This window comes from Megalobrama amblycephala, linkage group LG19 (genome assembly GCF_018812025.1).
Source record: "Megalobrama amblycephala isolate DHTTF-2021 linkage group LG19, ASM1881202v1, whole genome shotgun sequence".
Classification (NCBI taxonomy): Eukaryota; Metazoa; Chordata; class Actinopteri; order Cypriniformes; family Xenocyprididae; genus Megalobrama; species Megalobrama amblycephala.
In genome coordinates this window covers 34,564,354-34,585,965 of record NC_063062.1, presented here as the reverse complement: position 1 = coordinate 34,585,965, position 21,612 = coordinate 34,564,354, and the positions used below count along the sequence as shown (strand labels likewise).

The following is a 21,612-nucleotide window of genomic DNA, read 5'->3' as shown; positions in this document are numbered from 1 at the left end:
AAAATGCCTGCATGTCATTGCATTAGAAAACTAAATCTGCAAGCAAATGGGCTCAATGTGATTTTTAGTGGATGTATGAAGTCAGTTCTCCTATCTATGGAAGCTTGTTTCCGTAATGAAATAAAAAATAGAACAGGTAATTGTGACCTTTTTATCTAACAATTTTATAAAGTCAGAATTGCATGATTTAAAGTCAGAATTGCGAGTTATAAAGTCAGAATTGTGTGATTTTAAGTCAGAATTGTGAGTTAAAAAGTCAGAATTGTGTGATATAAAGTCAGAATTGTGAGTTATAAAGTCAGAATTGCGAGTTATAAAGACAGAATTGTGTGATTTTAAGTCAGAATTGTGAGTTATAAAGTCAGAATTGTGCGATATAAAGTCAGAATTGTGAGTTATAAAGTCAGAATTGCAAGTTATAAAGACAGAATTGTGTGATTTTAAGTCAGAATTGTGAGTTATAAAGTCAGAATTGTGCGATATAAAGTCAGAATTGTGAGTTATAAAGTCAGAATTGTGAGTTACAAAGAAAGAATTGTGTGATTTTAAGTCAGAATTGTGAGTTATAAAGTCAGAATTGTGCGATATAAAGTCAGAATTGTGAGTTATAAAGTCATGATTGTGTGATTTTAAGTCAAAATTGTGAGTTATAAAGTCAGAATTGCGTGATATAAAGTCAGAATTGTGTGATTTTAAGTCAAAATTGTGAGTTATAAAGTCAGAATTGTGTGATATAAAGTCAGAATTGTGAGTTATAAAGTCAGAATTGTGAGTTACAAAGAAAGAATTGTGTGATTTTAAGTCAGAATTGTGAGTTATAAAGTCAGAATTGTGCGATATAAAGTCAGAATTGTGAGTTATAAAGTCATGATTGTGTGATTTTAAGTCAAAATTGTGAGTTATAAAGTCAGAATTGCGTGATATAAAGTCAGAATTGTGTGATTTTAAGTCAAAATTGTGAGTTATAAAGTCAGAATTGTGAGTTATAAAGTCAAAATTGCGTGATATAAAGTCAGAATTGTGTGATTTTAAGTCAGAATTGTGAGTTATAAAGTCAAAATTGTGAGTTATAAAGTCAGAATTGTGAGTTATAAAGTCAAAATTGCGTGATATAAAGTCAGAATTGTGTGATTTTAAGTCAGAATTGTGAGTTATAAAGTCAGAATTGTGAGTTATAAAGTCAGAATTGCGTGATATAAAGTCAGAATTGTGCGATATAAAGTCAGAATTGTGAGTTATAAAGTCAGAATTGTGCGATATAAAGTCAGAATTGTGCGATATAAAGTCAGAATTGCAAGTTATAAAGTCAGAATTGCGAGTTCTAAAGTCGGAATTGTGTGATTTTAAGTCAAAATTCAAAATTTATATCACAATTCTGAGAAAAAAAAGTTGTTCGATTTATTGTGAGATATAAAGTCAGAATTGCGTGATAAAAACGTATTCTTACTTTATAAATCTTGCAATCTCTTGAGTTTAAATCTCGCAATTCTGAGAAATAAGGTCAGAATTGTTAGATAAAAAGTTGCGATTACCTTTTATATTTTTTTTTTTATTTAGTGGCGGAAACAAGCTTCCATACCTATCAGAGTAACCACAGGTGAACTCTGAACATGTTGTCCAATTGTTTAATCATTTAACACCTACAAAAGCATATTTTAGTGAAATGTTTCTCTTGAAAATGATATATTTTTTGGTTATACAAGCCACTTGGTTTGATGTTTCGTTGTTTTGCAATGACACACACACATTTTTGTGTGTCTAAAGTACCCCTATACTTTTTTGGGGCCACTGAAAATCAGGCTCGGGAAGCCATTCAACTGTCTTTCAAAAGTCTTTCAGTAGCTGTCTTTGGTTGTGCATCAGCATGGCTGCGTTTAGCTGGTCGTCATTGCTTCTGACGGAGATGGAGGGGCCTGTTCTCGTTCCGGGGTTTCAGGACAGACGGACTCAGCAGATGTAGTGGATGTACTGAGATCTTGAGGTTGAGATTGGAAGACCTTCTCTTCCACTTCTGCTCGTAGCCTCTCTTCCTCTGCCAGTCTGGCCGCCAGCCGTTCCTCGGCCTCGATCTCCTCTGTGGTCGGGATGGAGTTCTTCTTAGGTCGGCCTTTAGGCTTGGTAGGAGCCTCGTGTCCTCCTTTTAGCACCTAGAGAAACACGGACACACACGTGAAAAATGTGGGCCTAGTCAAAGGTGAGGATGGTTATTACAGTGATTAAGGGAAGATATATAGCCATATGGGCTGGTCGTTCGTGCTCGTTTTTCTCAGAGGTGAACGCGTTGTGGATCTTTCGTTCCTGCTTGAGAGGTTGATCGCGCTGACGTAGACCTGTACTGTCCTTTAAATCATCACTCATTTGTCCCACACACACTCACTGAGCAGCCCGGGGTCGTAGCTGTTACACACACTGACTCTATTGAGTGCTGAGGAGGGCAGCTCAAAACTGTCTAATGGATTTTTAATGATATGTCTCAGAGTTTCCATTTCCACACAGAAAGCTTTGGTGGATTTTCAACACAGATGTTTTTATTGATACAAGTTGACAGTATCTTAACGATCTAAGTTTGTGAGCTAGAAAATCCTATGAACTTGTGATGATAGCCTTGAGCAAGCTCGTTCAACTCACCATTTTCTTCCATTTCATGCGTCTGTTCTGGTACCATGTCTTCACCTGGAGCTGTGTGAGTCCCAAAGACTGAGCCAGGTCCAGTCTGCACACACATACAAAGTGCAAGTTAAATGAAAGTGCATAAATCAAACACAAATGAAAAGTCATTATTCTGTTCCAAAAGTAAGTCCGAGAAACTAAATTATGCTACATCCTAAGATACATATTTATGCCAAATTATAAGATAATTATATGATTATATGATAATTAAAATAAATAAGTGTGTATGTGTGTGTGTAGACAAAATGCCCCCACAAAGATGACAATATCTGAAAACCTTGTCCTTGTGGGGGAATTTTTTGGTCCTCATGAGGAAAACAGCTTCTAGATCAAGGTTTGATGCTTTTTGAAAATGTAAAAATGCAGGAAGTGTCCTGTCATGGGTAGGTTTAGTGTTAGGGGATAGAATTTACAGTTTGTACAGTATAAAAAATCATTATGTCTATGGAAAGTCCCCATAAAACATGAAAACCCACGTGTAGGTAACTAGGTTTAGGAGCAGAGCCTACGAGAGGCATTCCGGCCCGTGAAACCCACAAGCAAGTAACAAGAACGACTGCAGAAACTTCAGAACTGAAAGTAATTGACCGAAATCCCAAAGTCACCTGTTGTCTTACACATAAAAGCCAGTGGGTGGCCATCTAGAGTGCAGATGTATATCTAATCACTGCAAAATTCCCAAAGCTGGCATGACATATCAGAAAGTTCTGCCAAGCTCTGAACTGAGGAGTCTTCCCAGGCCGAATGTAATTGCAGACCTCCCGTGGAATGCCATCACGCTTTATCTATACAGGATAAGGTAATCCAGTCATGGAGCTCCTGACTTGCCCGAAGGCAATAGAGGATCTTTTCGGGGCACTTGGGCAGGCAGCGCATGACTAATGCAGCGATTGGTCTGCTGTAACGTGATAGGCAAGGAGGGGACATGTGAGATGGGATTTGAGGGAACGAGAGAGCCAGATATCAAACAAGTGCACAGATTTCTGCTACATCTACAATCAAAGTCGCTCACACCAGCCAAGCAGGATTACGCACCTCCTCTATTGAGCCTCTCAGAGAGTCATATGAGGTGCAGAGATCTTCTGGAAATGAGCAGATTAACACTCGCTCTCAAAAGCCCTTGCTTTGGTCTTTCCTCTTCTCTTTATCTGTTTGTTATTTATATTTCCTCTTTTTTTTTCATCTGTCTAAGTTGTGCATGAGACAAGAGTTTTTCCATTGTATACTCTAAAAAATGCTGGGTTAAAAACAACCCAAGTTGGGTTGAAAATGGACAAACCCAGCGATTGGGTTGTTTTAACTCAGTGGTTGGGTTAAATGCTTGCCCAACCTGCTGGGTAGTTTTATTGAACTCAACTATTGTTAAAAAAAAATAAAAAATACTATATTGCTTGCTTAAAATGAACCCAAAGTATGTTGGAAATCAACATTTATTAATATGTTTAATAAAAACATTTATTAATAAGTTTAATGACTAATAATTAAACAATAAAAATTTATTAAATTGCTTATTAATAAGTGTTCACCTTTTGATTATTATTGTTGCCTCTAGTAATTATGTGTCTGATTTTTAATTTCCAACCTATTTTGGGTTCATTTTAAGCCAGACATATAGTCATTTTAGTTGACTAAAAATAAAACTACCCAGCACAAACATTTAACCCAACCACTGGGTTTGTCCATTTTCAACCCAACTTGGTTGTTTTTAACCCAGCATTTTTTAGAGTGTACTTTAACTGTACTTTAAAGGGTTAGTTCACCCAAAAATGAAAATTCTGTCATTTATTACTTACCTTCATGTTGTTCCACACCCGTAAGACCTTCGTTCATCTTCAGAACACAAATTAAGATATTTTAGTTGAAATCCGATGGCTCCGTGAGGCCTCCATAGCCAGCAATGACATTGCCCCTATCAAGATCCATTAATGCACTAAAAACATATTTAAATCGGTTCATGTGAGTACAGTGGTTCAATATTAATATTATAAAGCCACAAGAATATTTTTGGAGCGCCAAAAAAAAAACCCTGCTTCAGGAAGCATTGGAGCACAATGAATCAGTGTATCAAATCATGATTCAGATCGCGTGTCAAACGACCAACGGCTGAAATCATGTGACTTTGGCGCTCCGAACAGCAGATTTGATACACTGATTCATTTATGCTCTGATGCTTCCTGAAGCAGTGTTTTGAAATCGGCCATCACTAAATAAGTCGTTATTTATTTTTTTTATTTTTTTGGCCCATCAAAAATACTCTAGTCGCTTTATAATATTAATATTGAACCACTGTACTCACATGAACTGATTTAAATATGTTTTTAGTACATTAATGGATCTTGAGAGAGGCAATGTCATTGCTCCCTATGGAGGCCTCACGGAGCCATCGGATTTCAACTAAAATATCTTAATTTGTGTTCTGAAGATGAACGAAGGTCTTACGGGTGTGGAACAACATGAAGGTAAGTAATAAATGACAGAATTTTCATTTTTGGGTGAACTAACCCTTTAACTTTAAATGTCTTGCAAACTGAGAGAGTAAAATATGAAAAATGTGTTTATTTATTTGCTAAGTGTCACATATGTCATAACACACTGAGTTATGTTTAAGCAAAATGTATGACTACAAGTGGTGGGGAATTTTTTTTTTTTTTTTTTTTTTTTTCAGTCAAGCTCTCTGTCATTTGTGGCTGCTTTCTGTGCTGTAATTGGCGGTAAGAAAAGCACCTCTGTGTTTGTGCTTATTATTCTTCAGAGATAAACCACACACACACACACACACACACACACTGCATTCCAATGCTGGCACGTTCCTTGCAACTATGAGCTTAATTTAATCTCAGTTTGGGTTCTGACATTTATTCATAATGATGATGAAGATGATTATAATCATCTCTGCCTCATAAAAAACCATTAAAACTTCATGATATAAATCATTACGCTCCATATTGCGACATGTTCATTGCTTTCATGTTCTGATTGTGTGGCCTAGGCGGACAAGCCAAAAACAGCACAACACCTTGAGGTCGTCTTTGAGATTGATAAAACACAAACCTGAGGCGTTTTGAGGCCCATTCCTCAAACTTGCCAGAAGATGAGGAATTTCCCTCACTTGTTTTTCATTCAGCCATGAATGAATTTGTTCGTTCCTGAGGCAATGTGTGTGACAGAGTGATAGAGCACAGGCTAATCATGACCTAGCTATGAACTAAGCGGCGTTGAGCCAAAATCTCCGCAGAAACAGCTTCCCAACTGACCCGACAGGACCCAACAAAACAGGCCTCTTTCATGCCAGCTTTTCATGGAAAACTGCATATTTGGGTCAGCAATTACTGAGAAAATGACATTATTATAAATTAGGAATGAATAATATATTGGTCACTATATCAGGATCAATCATGCATAGTTTTATTTTTGTTACATATTATTTTTATTATTATTATTTATCAGTCTGATTTAGTTGATATTGGAATAAAACAATATTAGGGCTTTTTTATATATATATATATTGTTTTAATATATTGCAATTTTACTTGAGGCATGGAAAATCCTTGGTTGGCAATTTTATTGTGAGAACAGAAAAACAAATAATTTTGTTGGATAAATACCTAAAAGTTGAATATTTTGTTCTTCCCTCATATTTAAAACATTTAAAAAATATAAAACATTTTCATATTTTGATGTGTGTGTGTGTGTGTGTGTGTGTGTGTGTGTGTGTGTGTGTTCCTACATAACTATATTTTGGGGACAAATTTGTATCCAGAAGTGACCAAAACCTGACAAAATCTCCAAAAACCTCCCTTTAGGGACATCCTCATTTGTAAAACTGGTATAAAATAAAGTAATTAAAGGCTTTTTAAAAATGCATAAAGTTATCTGTGATTAGTAGGTTTAGGGGATAAAATATAGATTTTGTATAGTATAAAAACAATTACGTCTATTGAATGTTCCCATTTAGATAGCTAAGTAAACGTGTGTGTGCGTTTACTTTCATACTTTTTCGTACTTTAATATTTCATATTTTTTTAACAATTTTTTTGCATGGATGCTCACACAAACAATACTTTGAGTCAGTCGATATGAGACCACAGCATGATGCATGGTAATATTTTTTTTCTTGAAAACAGCTTTCTTGTTTCATGAAAGACAAGAGCTATCTGTAAAACAAAAGTGAATAAAAGTGGAGTGAGTATGTAAGAACGTCTTGTGGCGGCTGTCTTAGCTTTGCACGTCTGGTGGTGCTGACAGTTTTCAGACAATTATGTCTGACAGCTCATATGTCGCTGAAGGACAGAATCCATCCTTAGGCTGTGTCTGACCAAAAATTCTGAGAATTTGTGTGTGTGTGTGTGTGTGTGTGTGTGTGTGTGTGTGTGTGTGGCAGACACGCTCAGAATCCTTGTAGTTGGGACAGAACTGATTTTGTGGGATTTTTACTCAAATACACCCCTTAGGCCATAATGGAAACACATCCACTCTGGCCAAATCTAAACAACGAGCCAAACTGAAATGGAAAATGTGTTATGGCCGAAAAACTGTCCCATGCGAGAAGACCCACGACACGTAGATTACCTCATCTCACTGTACAAGGCTCCAAAGTTTTTTAAATACACCTGCGTGTGCTTTAAATGATTGGCATGAAATCAATGTAATACATTTTTGTTTGCTGTTCTTGGCATGCGTCCCTGTTGTCTTGAATGGGGTAGTGTTTCTTTTAAAGGCTTCTTTTGCAATTCAAAGCATGGTTAAATTGTTACTGTCGTCTGAACTACAGCACTGAGCAATGTAATAGTTTGGCTAACAGTGATTTCCTACAGGTCAAAGTGATTATTTCAGGCTTTATATGCACTTAGAATTATTTTATCATAACTGCTCTGCTTTCTTAAAGTCAGCATGAAATCAAATTCCTATGTACCTTTTTAATGTTAAAGGTTTCATCGTGCAAGATTCACTGTAGCACGTTTTGCCAAATTCAAAAATGTTTTTAATTTGTAATCTTTCAATTTGGCATGTTCCAATCAGTTCCCAGAAATAAAAATGTAAATGAAATTCCATATAAATATGGACTTTTTTTCCATTTATAATACAAATACTTGAGAACTGCCCTAACAGACTGTAAAATCAAGTGTAAAAACCCTTGATCACAGCGATGTCATGGTTCCTTTACAACCACTGACCTGTCTGGAGTGGAGAGATATTTCTGTTTCTGGAATTTCTTCTCCAAGCCCAAGAGCTGCAGCTCTGTGAAGATGGTCCGGCTGCGGCGGGGTTTCTTCAGCCGCGGGGTGGAGTGCTCCGTCTCTGATTCGCTGCTGATGCTGACAGGCGTCTCGCTGGGAGTGGGCTCTGAGGTGAGTGGGTGCTGGGGTGAGAGAAGGGGCAGGTGCGGAGACTGCGGAAGGCTGCTGGGCGGCTGGTGTGTGATCACGGAGAGAAGAGGGTACGTTCTCAGAGGAGTAGAGCCTGGGAGAGCACACAGTCAACATAATGGTCTTGTTAGTACACAAATACTGACCAACATTGTTGACGGGAATCATTAGTGAAGCGGCAACACTTTATAATAAAGTGAGCAATTCCAAGAGGATCCTCACACCATTGGTGCTTGGGCCCTAATAAGGTCATGTTGGTTAAAATTTGTAACTCAAAAGCAATGTCAAACACTGAGATGTAGTCCTCCTGTGCACAGGCCCAAAAGTCAAATCATAATAAAAAACCTTGAAAGTATGAAAGCTTTTTTTCTGCCACAGAATAAGAAAATCTAAAAAAGCTTCTTGCAGTTCGGACTTTTTTACAATTCCATGTTTATAACTCGGAAATCTGACTTTATTTTTCACAATTCTGGCTTATAACTCGGAATTCTGACTTTTTTTTTATTGAAATTGCAAGTTTATAACTCACAGTTCTGACTTTACTTCTCATAATTCTGGGTTTATAACTCGGAATTCTGACTTTATTTCTCACAATTCCGAATTTATAACTTGGAATTCTGACTTTATTTCTCACAATTCTGACTTTTTTTCTCACAGTTTCAGGTTTATAACTCGGAATTCTGATTTCTTTCTCAGAATTATTAGTTATAAACTTAGAATTGCTTGAAAAAAGTCTGAATGGTGACATATAAACTTGAAATTTAAAGAGGTAATTGCAACTTTTTATCTCACAATTCTGATTTTTTTCCCTCACAATTGCGAGTTTATATCACAACTTTGAGAAAAAGTCTGAATTGCAAAACAAACACAATTCTAAACTTTTTTCTCACCATACAGACTTTTTTCTCAGAATTGTGAGATATAAACACAATTATGAGTCATAAAGTGTGGATTGTGAGATATAAACTTGCAATTACAAAAAAAAAAAAAAAAAGTCAGAATTGTGAAATTTATTTTTTAATCCTTGGCGCAAACATAGGAAAGCTTGCACATAATCGTCAGATCTTCAAACAGTCTTTATTAAGAGGCCTTAAAAACAAACACAATAAAGTGCAAAGTGCAACGACAAAATGTCATCAGTGTCTACCAGAAATTCAAAATGCAACTGTTCATTGTTAGTTCTCTTTATCGCTCAATCAATTGCTTTTCATTTCAAGTCAAAAAAAAAATAATAATTTCTCAATTAATTCTTCCCAATATTGATTATGCGGATATTATTTATCAAAATACTTCAGGCACCAATTTAAAACCTCTAAATATTGTTCATAATTCTTTATGTAGGTTTGTTTAGAGATGTCCTTATAGAACCCATCATTGCACACTTTATGAAACTCTTGATTGGCTCCAACCAAAATCTCGAAGGCAATATCACTGGTTCCAGTTTCTTTTTAAATGCGTTCATTTTAATTGTCTCTCCCTTTTAAAACAGTTTTTGGTTCTTTTACATCCATTTACATCCTCCTATTCCCTGCATCATATGCAGCATTCATTTTTCTTTGTCCCTAGAACCTGTACTGAAGTTGGCCTTGGGTCATTTCAATATAAGGCTCCATTTGACTGGAAAAATCTCCCTTCTTCTCTTAGATCAATCACATCTCTTCATCTTTTCAGGACTAATCTTTTTTCTTATTTGAAAACAACTTGTTTATGTTTTTAATCAAGGCTCCTATACCAATGATTATCAATAATTTTGTTCACTTCATTTATTTACTTATTTATTTTGTTGTTGTCTTTCAGGGTGCAAGTACATTTTGATTTTCATCGTTACAGTAATATGTATGTCTTGTGGGTACATGCTCCTGTTTGTTTAATACAGTTGTAGAAGATTGTGGAAGATTAGGGGAGTGAGATGCTTGTCTGTTTACGTAACGTTATTTTTGTTGCTTTCAAATGTGTTGTATTTTGTATTGTGTTTGGCATGTGTTTTGGGACCCCCTCGAAAATGAGATGTTTCGTCTCAAGGGGCTATCCTTTCAATAAATTCAATTCAATTCAATATTGTAAAGTGAATGAATCAATAATAATTCATTGTTCATTTTGTGGAACAGTTCTGCTCTTATCAGATCTATTCAACATCATACATCTAGTTTACAATCTGCTAAAGTGAGCCAGCTGAAACCCCGAGTTTTAAAAGCGTCATGTCCGAGTGAACTCAAACCTTGTAATGGTCTCGACCCACAGTCACTAATGGTGTAGGTAAGTGTTAAGAGTTTTGCCCTGTGTGATGTAAGGTGCCTGAACTGGAGGTCTGCTGTGGTGATGTAACTGGTGTTTTACACTGAACTACGAGGATAATGACTCTCCTATGATCCACGCTGTCACCGACACAATGCACTCTGGGTAATAATTTTTAACTGGGGCATCTGTACGCCCTCCCTTACAGTTTAATATTTCCAACTCTCTCTCTCTTTGTCTCCTGCTCTTTTTTTATTCAGACATCAGCGAGACGCCAGAGTCCATAAAATGCAACACGGGACCCGTCTGAGCAGAGAGAGCGTATAATACCTCCAAGAGAGAAAAAAGCTTATGTCGTCAAGATAAATAAAAAAAAAAAAACCTGATCCCGTGATTTATTAAGTAAAGTGAGTATGGAAGAGCGTTTTGTGAAATGAATACATGATGTCATGTCCATTTCACAGGCAAATTGCAATCTTATTTAATCCCGGTAAATGACTGGGATGTCTTATCTGATTGTTTGACTGCTTAGATAAAAAAAAAAAAAAATGACTGTGCTAAAGCCAAATGTTTTATCAAAAATCATTTCCTCATTGAATATGACCTGAAGGAAGCATCATAAGTTGATTACATTTAAAAGCATTAAGGTTTTTTATTTGTAGTGGTTCACTCTCTTAAATACTCAACCTGTTTACTGTCACTGTCCTTTTTGAGCATAGATCTGAACATTAATGATTGTAATTCATGAATGCTTTGGAATACAGACCTAAGGTCAGTCTCTTTTTAAAGAAGACACTCAGATTATTGCAGAAGTGAAAGCAGCTTCAAGTGAAAATGAAAGGGTAAAAAAGTTGTAAGTTTAAGTGTAATTTTTCTGTAAAGCAAATGTACTGAACAAAACATATTTTATTTTATACAAAATATGCTAGCACTTTATTTTACAGTCCTGTTCCCCATTTACATACTATGTACTTATTACATAAATTATAATAACTGGGTAATAACTAGGTAATGACCCTGAACGTACACCTAAACCCCTGTAGTTACCTTATATTACTCAGTATTTTCTTAGGTAAGTACACTGTAAGTATGTGTACTGCAAAATAAAGTGCAACCCAAAATATATATTTGACAAAATAATTTGGACTCTAAAATTTCTAGAAAATCAAAGCCATATGTCTAACCAAGTAGTGTTCCAAATTTGAAGTTGGTATCACAAAAATTGAGCCCGCTAAAAGGATTTAAAGTACTGTTTCCATCATAAAGCCATGGCCGATTTAAAAACGATGATTTTTGAGAGTTTAAGTTTTCAAATGATACCTAATTTATGATGATTAATGAAATATGTGATTGATAGGGGAAAAAGGCAATAAAAAAGCATGCCAAGTGTCCTGCTACTGGGACACCAACAGTTAACAAGCTATTTAGCTATTTAGCAAGCAGGCCAACCTGCAAGTAAGCATTATCCTGGTTCCTTTGACAAGAAACAAATATGATTTTTTCCATAAGCTTTTAAATTACTGCAAAAAAAGAAAGAAAAATAAAAAAAAGCTCTGTGATCAACAGAAATTTATGATACTTACACATTGTGTCCATCAAGATAATATTCACAAATGAACACAACTTTTATGAATTTTGAATCCTAAATACAATCGCCAGAAATAAAGAGCCATCCTTAGGCTATAAAGAAACTACACCACGGTCCCACGACTTCAATGTCACCACCACTAATGCCCTGTCCACACCAACACGGTATTTTCAAAACCACAGGATCAATACTGGGAGGCAGATCCGCAAAAAGCAGCTTCTTCTGCAGTCCCAATATCCTCCAAAATCCCTTCCGAATCCACAGGCAGGATTCCGGTTTTAAATTTTTCAATTTTAAAGAAGTCAGCTGCAGCTTTTTGCGCAGTATCAGATCACTAAAACCGACCATTAAAAAACTCCTGCCAGGGTGAAGATTTTTAGAAACTCTGGTTAAAGTGTTGTGTAGCCAGTGAAGCCCGAGATTTTGGCTAGTGATGTCGGAACCGGAACCAATAATAACCATTTTTTTCCAGGCTTCTGATTGGCCAATATGGCTTTACGATTAGGGTTACATCGCCACCTGTTGGTTTGGCATGCTCTTGACAGCACTTCTTAGCACGTTTTTACGTTTTCATGTGGACGTGATTACTTTTTTTTTTTTTTTAATTAAGCAGGAAATACCCATGTACTTGTGGACTAGGCTTAAGCTTCCGACAACTCTATGAGAGCGACTAGTGAGTAGATAAGTTTACCTGTTCAGTGTGATGATGTTTAATGTCCCCAACAGCCTCTGTAGTCCCATTTAGACAGTTGTTAGCAACCACCTTTTTTGAGAGAAGTAAAAGCTTTAAAAAAATCATGAGTGGAGTATTATGTCGTGAGCTAATGTTAACAGACCTTATTTTAGGCTTTTAACCAAACTGACTTTGGGACAATGGAACCGGAATTGCTAAAATGCTAACTCGTCTCCAGGTTTTGGCCTACAAAAATACACCATCCCTGCAGTATTCTATAGCGCTGGAGAACGAATCATTAAATATCTGACTATAACAATATCTGACTATGACTATTATGCAGATAAAACCACTCTAAATAGGCAAGTTTAACTTCACTGAGGCAGACCCAGCATACGGTCGGGACCCCTGTACACAACATATTTTTGTGAGCAACATAGTGGAAGAACAGGGAATTTTTTCACACACACAAATGCACAAACATGCATGCAGTTACATTTGCACACAAATCAGGATGATCTCATTGCTATCAATGCAACACGTCTAGGCATGACATCCCTTCTGGCTCCTCTGTCTATCTCTGTCTTTCCGTCTTTCTCTCCCTATTCTTTCTTCAAAATCTATCCCAATAGTCTCATCGTAATGTCTATCACTCAGTTATCTAGTCCCTTTACATTGTGTGCCATCAGTACAAATACAAATATTTATATATAGCAGACAAATAGACATGCTATTTCTCTCATTTGTAGCAAATTCATCATCAACCTGTTACACCTCGGTCACATATACACTAGTAATAAGGCAATTAATAAGCTGCTTAACTGTATCCTAGATCCCAGTTAATTATCCCATCTTACTTAAACGAGTCAATGAGATCATTTTCCCGAGGCCTTATTATTTTGATGCCACACTTCTGGATTAATGCTGCCTTCACATGCTATGGGAAATTTGATAATTCCCACTTCTTAAGTCGTGATTAGGAGCTCATCGCCAATGTTCCCTCTAAGCTGCGCGCGTGCGCGGCCGCGCACTTCTGAAGCCGCGGCCGCGCAGAAAAAATAATTGCCGCGCAGAGAACAGACATGAAAATGATTGTAGTAGTTTAAATGAGAAATAATTGCAGTGCTCTGGACAACCGCTATAGAGTTATTGTCGCTATAGAGTTGGAACCGGTGAATGCGGTTTACAGTTTTCATAGAAAGAGAACGATTGAGCGCGTGTGAGCTGGCTGGCCCTGAGCCAAAACAGTCGCGGTAAGAATACTGTCATGTTTGCGGACTAAATACATCAATACGAGAGGCAACGCGAAACGAAAAGAAATAAAACGTCATGTTTTAATGAAAAGTGGTGGAAATAACGGATGATGGGCACAGAATGCTAACAAAACTCTGAGACATTTACAATTACACTCCCACCACATGTGTAGCATGCAAACTCAAAATACATCAGTGATATACCTCAGTTTAAATAGATTTGTGTGTGTGGTGGTGAGGTGGGGTGTTTAGATAACTATAAAAGAGTTAACATTCACTTTTCTTAAAAATATTTAGCCATCAGTTCTAAGTGCTTAAGTTTGTTTTCACTATATAATATATTAAAACAAATGGAAGCATTTAAACTGATATAATACTGTATATCAGTTTAAATATTTAAATATTATATTTTATTATATCATAATTTAAGCCTAATAAAAAATTGATCTCACAAGGGGATTGTTTAGGGCTCCTTGCCACAAAAAATCTTAACGTCCTGGTATATAAAATCTGGGAAATTCATAAGCAATAAACATGTAATTTTGATGGTTTAACACTGTCTGTTGCTAATAATTGACTGTACAAAAACACATTATGGTTGTCCCAAACCATCATTGTAACTGCTCATATTATATTATTATAAAGAATTGAACTGTCCTGCAGGAGGACAGAAATAATTTTTTAATAGAATTTCTTGGTAAAGACTGGTACAGTTAATACAGCAATGTGAAAACATCTCAGGTAACCTAAAATGTGCTTAATTTAGTGACTGAACTGCTTGTTTTCAAGCATATTATTTAATAAATCACGAAGTTACATCAAGGGTCAATTAAAATAGAAACGGCACATTAAAGTTAAATGTTACAGTTATGATAAAACCATTTTTTGTGTGAGTGTGTTTACGTTCATTGTACAGGTCTGATATAAAGTATGTTTTTGCTCAGGTGGTCAAAATGTGCGCTCAACAGAGAAAAGTTTTGCTCAGTGAGAAAAAAAATTAGAGGGAACATTGCTCATCGCATTCAAGTTTCGAAATGGGAAAGCGTTCATGTGCAATTTTTTACCTAGGAAACTCGTATTTACGATAATTCCGAGAGCATGTGAAGGCAGGATAATTCCTGCTCATGTTTTGAGAAAAGTAGTGTGAAAATTGTGTTCTAAAAAAAGCAGTAACATTTCATTTGACCTAAAAATATCCACGGCAGTTTTGGTGTTGCATTTCCTTGTTATGACAATCCGGGTTTCAGGAAATCGTTTTGCTTTCAACAGAGTTCAACACTTTGACTTGTCATTCATGTGTTGGGAGAGAAGTGTTAAGTTTTCAATACTCGCAATCAAGCTGTGAACCTCACACTTTCCCCAAAAAACAGTAGCAACGTTAAGCTCTTGATTGCGCTCTTTCAGTCCTGTCTTATTTTCCTTGACTGATTGGATTCCAGAGAGATGATTTCATTTGGCACCTGATGCACATTTGAACTCTTAATAACACGGTACATTGTGTTTTTTTGGATGGGCCATGTGGTGACAGATTTATTGCTTCATCACTCGTTTGAGTTTTTCTCTCTCAATATCTATTAAATCTATCCAGCAAGTTGGAAGAACAGAAAAAAAACACACAAGATAGACTCTGCAAGTGAATGGATATTTTTCTAAATTTTCCATTCTGCAAGCCGAATTTGCTCTTGCATGATAATGTTTGTTCCTGCAGCTGATGTTTGACTCTGTTTGACTCTTCCAGGCATTTAACAACATCCATTCTGACTAAAAAGTGTTAAGATCGGGAAAACATTACGCAGTGTATACTTCTGTCTATCATACTTGTAAATGTTTAGACATGAAACAAAACCCTGAGAATTATTTGGCATCCGTAATTGCCCAAAGGCGAATATAGCCAAGATCTCACAACAGATATCCATAATACCCAGTTAATGCATTTCCATAAATGCATATAGCCACACCCTCTGGGTTGCATCATGGGTGAGGTCTGACAATTGTGACAAAATACATCCATAATTGTGTGTTTTGTTTATGTGTGTGTGTGTGTGTCTGTGTGAACATAACTGGTTCTCATCTGAAAGACATCCGCTTTTATTGTCTGCAGTTAATAAATGTGAAGACAAGTTGTGGACGGTTGTGATCGGTCTCGTAATCGTTTACTCCTCTAAGGGAAACTCATCCTCCTATTAGGCTGTTTTTCAGCATGCTGTCATATGAGATTAAACTATCGCCAATTTTTATCTGTATCTCCTCCCTTCAGAAAATGCTTCTAAAAGCCTTTCCTGCGTTCTAGTTACAGACATGTCTCCAAACGAAATATTAAAACCTGTTATTACACTCTCAGGTCAAATTTTTAAGTGGATAGGACCTATATATTTTAAGTGGGTAGGACTAGGACCTGTATATGCACATGGTGCGGTGAACATGATTTCACCAAGTGCAACATGTTCTTGGATCATGATCCTTGATGATCCTGGAACAACATTTCAATCAACCAGTCAAACTTGAGAGACACTTTTACAGTTCATGTCAATTTTAGGCTTACAACCAGGGTTAGGTGCTTCTACATCAGTGTTATTCACCTGTTAGGAGCCGTTCACATATCGCGTCTTTTGTGCACGTGGGCAGGCGCCCTCATAACGGAAGTGACGTGCATGCGGTGCATTTTCCAGGCGCATCGAGATGAAAAATTCTCAACTTTTCAGAATGCCGCAAGTGCACTGCAGATCATGTGACAAGAACCAACCGATCAGCTATGGCCTTTCCGTAACAAAACTGAAAGCTCAGCCAAACAGCTGATCATAGCTGTGCAGGCCGGGTTTTTATTTCTCATCTCCATAAATATATCTAGTAGTAAAGCTAATGCAAGGGCTAGAAATCAATTAATCCTTCGCTGATATTTCTTCATCATCGTGGAGAGCACATTTCATGGTTGCATAGCAATGAAAGACGCCACGGGAGCGGAAGCGCTTGTGGAAAGGAAGAGAAAGCGACGCGGACGTGCTTTCCACGCATTTCTAGGCGCGATATGTGAACAAACTATGTTGATCCAGGAACATGTCTTACTTGGCAGAACTCACGGCGACCATTATCATTCGACTGAACTGTGTATATGCATTTTAAACACATTATGTTATTCGTCCATGCAATAAATGCACATCCCTTAATGAGCATGGTTTTATAGAGTATTTAAAGGGATAGTTCACCCAAAAAATGAAAATTCTGTCATCATTTACTCACTCTCATGTTGTTCCAAACCTGTATGAATTTCTTTCTTCTGTTGAACAAAAAAGAAGATATTGTGGTAACCAGACAGTTGGCGGTAGTCACTGGCTTTCATAGAAGTCGATGTCTACACTCTAAAAAATGCTGGATTAAAAACAACCCAAGTTGGGTTGAAAATGGACAAACCCAGTGGTTGGGTTAAATGTTTGCCCAATATGCTGTTTTATTTAACCCAACTATTGTTTAAAAATTACTCAATGTCTGGCTTAAAATGAACCCAAAATAGGTTGGAAATTAAAAATCAGACACATAATTACTAGAGGCAACAATAATAATCAAAAGGTGAACACTTATTAATAAGCAATTTAATAAATGTTTATTTATTAAACATTAATAAATGTTGATTTCCAACATACTCTGGGTTCATTTTAAGCAAGCATTAGAGTATTTTTTAAACAATAGTTGAGTTAAATAAAACTACCCCTCAGGATGGGCAAACATTTAACCCAACTGTTGGGTTAAAACAACCCAATCTCTGGGTTTGTCCATTTTTCAACCCAACTTGAGTTGTTTTTAACCCAGCATTTTTTAGAGTATACCGTCAACTGTTTGATTACAAATATTCTTTAAAATATCTTCTTTTGTGCTCAACAGAACAAATAAACTCATACAGGTTTGAAACAACTTGAGAGTGAGTAAATGATGACCTTTTTTGTTTTCATTTTTGGGTGAACTAACCCTTTAGGTATTATTAAAGGTAGCCTATGACCCATTTTAGGGGCCATAGCTAGAAATGTATCTTCATATTTAGTTTCATATTACATTTAGACTGATTGAAGTCGTATCAAGGCAAGTGCAGGCGGAAGTAGTCAGGGCTGAATTCAATCATGTTTGAGTTTGGAAACAGACTGACAGGGACAAAATGGAACTCACTATTTATATTCCTCCAAAATGTCTTTTAGATCTGAATATGTATAATTACTTGTTTTGCACGTCATTTTCAACTAATTGACTGCAGACTCTCCTGTTGTATTTTGACGTGTCTTACAGCGGCTCCTAGTGGCGACAGCGTATGAGTTCAGTGATGACAGATACTCCTCTCTATGTGAGAGAGTCCAGGGCCAGTGGCCTTTCAGTGAGTGCCAGTCTTAATACCAGCTACATTCTATATTAAGCATTACCATCCATTGATGTGCTGGCATATAGAATATCTCACACCCCTCGGACTTGAAAAGAGACAGTGTGCGCAGCGTTCTGATATTTGGGCTGGATATTCTATCCCCCCGCCCCGGCCTGCCAAAACTCCTCGTACCTCACAGCTGGGCGTACAAACAGAAGGAAGCATGTGCTTGTTTATGACTTCATATGTATGTATACGTCCGTGTGCATGTTTTGTTGTGCACAGACATACGTAGCCTACGTGTGTTTTTGATGGGTTGTGTATGAAGAAATCAAGTGAACTACTAAATCTATTTTTATCATGGTTCCATTCAGAGGAAGTGTCTCCGATTTCACAAACTGCACAGCAGGTATGAGGGAGCGAAGATGCTTTCTGTCAACACGCATCGAGTCCGGAGATGGATACTTGGGGCTTTTCTGGCCTAGTTTGGAATTTTGCACTGCAACACTTGCTGCTAAATCACTTTAATTTGTCAGTAACACTTTATTTTGCATTCAACTAAATGTAATTAATATTACTTAGTGCTTAACTGTACACTGTAACAAAAATAAAGTGTAACCAATCGGTTCGCGTAATGAATAACTACACGCCATTTCCAGTCGGTTTCATGCACAAATAGATGGGGAAATATCTGGCTTTTCGACCATCGTCATCATTTTAATATGCTCTATTGATGCCTGGTTGTGAAATGAGCAGAATAAATAAAGTAAATGTTTTGATGGTTTTGTGTTAAAGGTTTGCGAAACAAGATAAATATGTACCTATAAAGCTATCCATCAAAGCAAAACAAGATTTGCTGTGAGATCAGTCATTCCGACCTGAAAAACTTGCTTGTCTTACAAGCATCAGAAGTAACACTTAGTTTTACGAGACAAGGAGATTTTATCTGGTCGTACAGCAGCAGACAAAACATAAATAGTTAAGTGGCCTGGTATGGATACATTTTCAAGTGTTAATATAGGGCACGAGTATATGGAACAGTGAGTTGGCTTTGACAACCAGAATAATATCTGATCTGTGATGATGCCCTGTTTGGAAAATCACATTGGAAACCACAGAGATAAGTCCTTGCTAAACCTTTGGATGCACTTAATCAATCCCTTAAACCTAATTACACGGGTGCCGCTACCGATACAATCATGATCTTGAGGGTCAAACGTTTTTGTACACATCCCATGTTGGCCGATGCATTACAACCCGGATTAATGACATGCCAGGAACATTTAAAAATGTCTTGTGAACTTGCTCAATGCTTCTCATTATGATGGAATGACATTGCACCTGTTGCTTCAGGATGTCATACCTGACTGCATCCTATGTTGCATAGTCAAGAGTGTGGCAACAGTTCTCTAAATAGATAAATGTCCTGTGGCTTCCAAGAGTTTGTGCTCCTTGGGGCAAGTAAGAGGAGAAGATGTCATTATTTTACCACAGATACCCAACTCGTTGTAAATGTGACAGTTTAAATGAATGTGCACACACAAGTACCTTGAGGTCATTGAGGCAAAACACCCAAATGGTGGTTAAAAAAAAAAAAAAAAAAAAAAAAAAGTTTAAAGATGAAATATGATGAGGTCTCACTGTGCCATGATAAACCATCAGGGAGGTGTGGTGATGTTTCAAAGGGATGTCAACTATTAATCTATTCAGCTGTCGTAACGTTATTTATTATTATTACTATTTTAAATGTAATATAATTTGAGCTATATGCATATGGTGCAAATAAAATATTTATGTGTATTTGGGGGCAGATGAATATCAGTATATCAGTCACCAATCAGATAAACATAATCACGCATCACGTATCTTTACTGAAGCAAATCTATCAAAGCCTATCATTTTATAGCATAAGACTAAATGTAATTCCACTGTCAGCAGTTTCGTTATCTTGTATGTTTTTGACGTTGGATGCGAATTAAACTTGATCGCACAAACAGTGTTTACTGTACAGTTTAACTCACGACCTACAAACATGTTTTGAGCTTAAATGCGTCCAATCAACTTTAAACAGGAACTCTGAACATGTTAAAGCGCATTTACCTACTGCGTAAAGAAAACTGTTTATAGGACTGTTTATTTTTTTAGGACGACGTATTGTTTAATTTGGGGTAAAAAAATATTAATAACCATCAGTTTATTGGCCGTTCCTTCGCGTAGCCTATATAATTTAGAAACACAATGGGCTCGGTGTAGGCTATATAGAATTAATATAAACTTGCGCTTAAAAGTTCCTTAAAAGTTATTACACAGTAATATTTTTCCTCTCATTATTGGTTTGTTAAAAACAAAAACCGTGCATTTAGTTACTGGGTATTAAAATGAACATTATGAGAATCAAAAATACGTGGGAACTCGGAAAAGTAGCCTATTTTTCCAACTTGTTAAAAAAAAGTTTAAAAAAAGCCATTATTTTGCCATATGCATATCACCTCATTTTGTTTTGAAATTTCTGTGGATCTTTTTCATGTTGCATGTTAAATGCACACTGTAGACATTCTTTCATTGTTAAAACTTTTAACTTGTCAAAATAATTTGTGTAATTTCTTATCATATTATAACTATATTTTTGGCTCGATTTACTTTAGGAGGCCTACTGAAATAATGGGCTGAAAAAGTTCAATGTGTCAGTCTTAAGTTTTGATGGGTTCAGCTTTTTACAGTGCAGCGTTTTCTTTTTCAGTCATGAGGGCAAAGAAATTCTTTTTAAAAAAAAATAGGCCTATATAAAAGTGACAAAGCGAAATAAATCAATGCCCATTCAAAATTAGTCAGCATTGAAAACGTGATTTGCGTCACTTACCCGAGCATGAGTGCAGAGGTTTGGGTCTGACGATTAAAGACGGACAAACCGAGTAAAGAGAAAGTTTCTCGAAGTAATCACAAGTTTCCTTGGAGAGGATCTCGTCGATCATGAAGGTCTTGTATCGTCTTCTGGCTGCTTTCAGCTGCGCGCTGCTCGCGAGTCTCAGCTCTGCTTGACAATGCATACTGTCCAGATTCGCGCCTTCAGCCGCGTGACGTTCACGACAAAAGTTCTGATATTCGCCTCGTTAAAAGTTGTGTAAAACTTATTTCATATGTTACCGATCTAAAACGACATGTCATTTGAACAGCTCTGGCGTCCTGTTGCAGCTGTGCTGCGCTGATAGTGTCTTCAGTGTCTTCCGCGCGCTCATTCATGCAGCGAGTGCGCGCTGCGCTCTGAGTCACCGCTATATAAACCAACTATCCTGTCACTACTGCACTGCTGTGTGCAACAGCCGACACACTTCACGTCAATCACCCTCTCTCTCTCACTCCCCCCTCACTGTACAACAGAACAATGAACCGGTTTTCTTTTTCTTTTCTTTTTTTTTCTCCCCTAACCACTGAAACTCTAGAGTTAGATTTGATGGAATTACAGTTCATTTAGTGTTCATTTAAAA

The 21,612-nt window shown here is 36.8% G+C and overlaps 1 protein-coding gene across 1 annotated transcript; it reads right to left on the bottom strand.

Annotated features, from left to right (window-relative positions):
• Nucleotides 1-1,456: 1,456 nt before the first annotated feature.
• Nucleotides 1,457-21,494, bottom strand: barx2 (BARX homeobox 2). The gene is made up of 4 exons (XM_048169597.1): nt 20,988-21,494; nt 7,845-8,130; nt 2,629-2,713; nt 1,457-2,147 (listed from the first exon to the last, which is right to left on the bottom strand). The coding sequence occupies exons 1-4, from the start codon at nt 21,172-21,174 to the stop codon at nt 1,875-1,877; spliced, it is 831 nt and encodes a 276-aa protein (XP_048025554.1). The 5' UTR covers nt 21,175-21,494; the 3' UTR covers nt 1,457-1,874.
• Nucleotides 21,495-21,612: the final 118 nt, after the last annotated feature.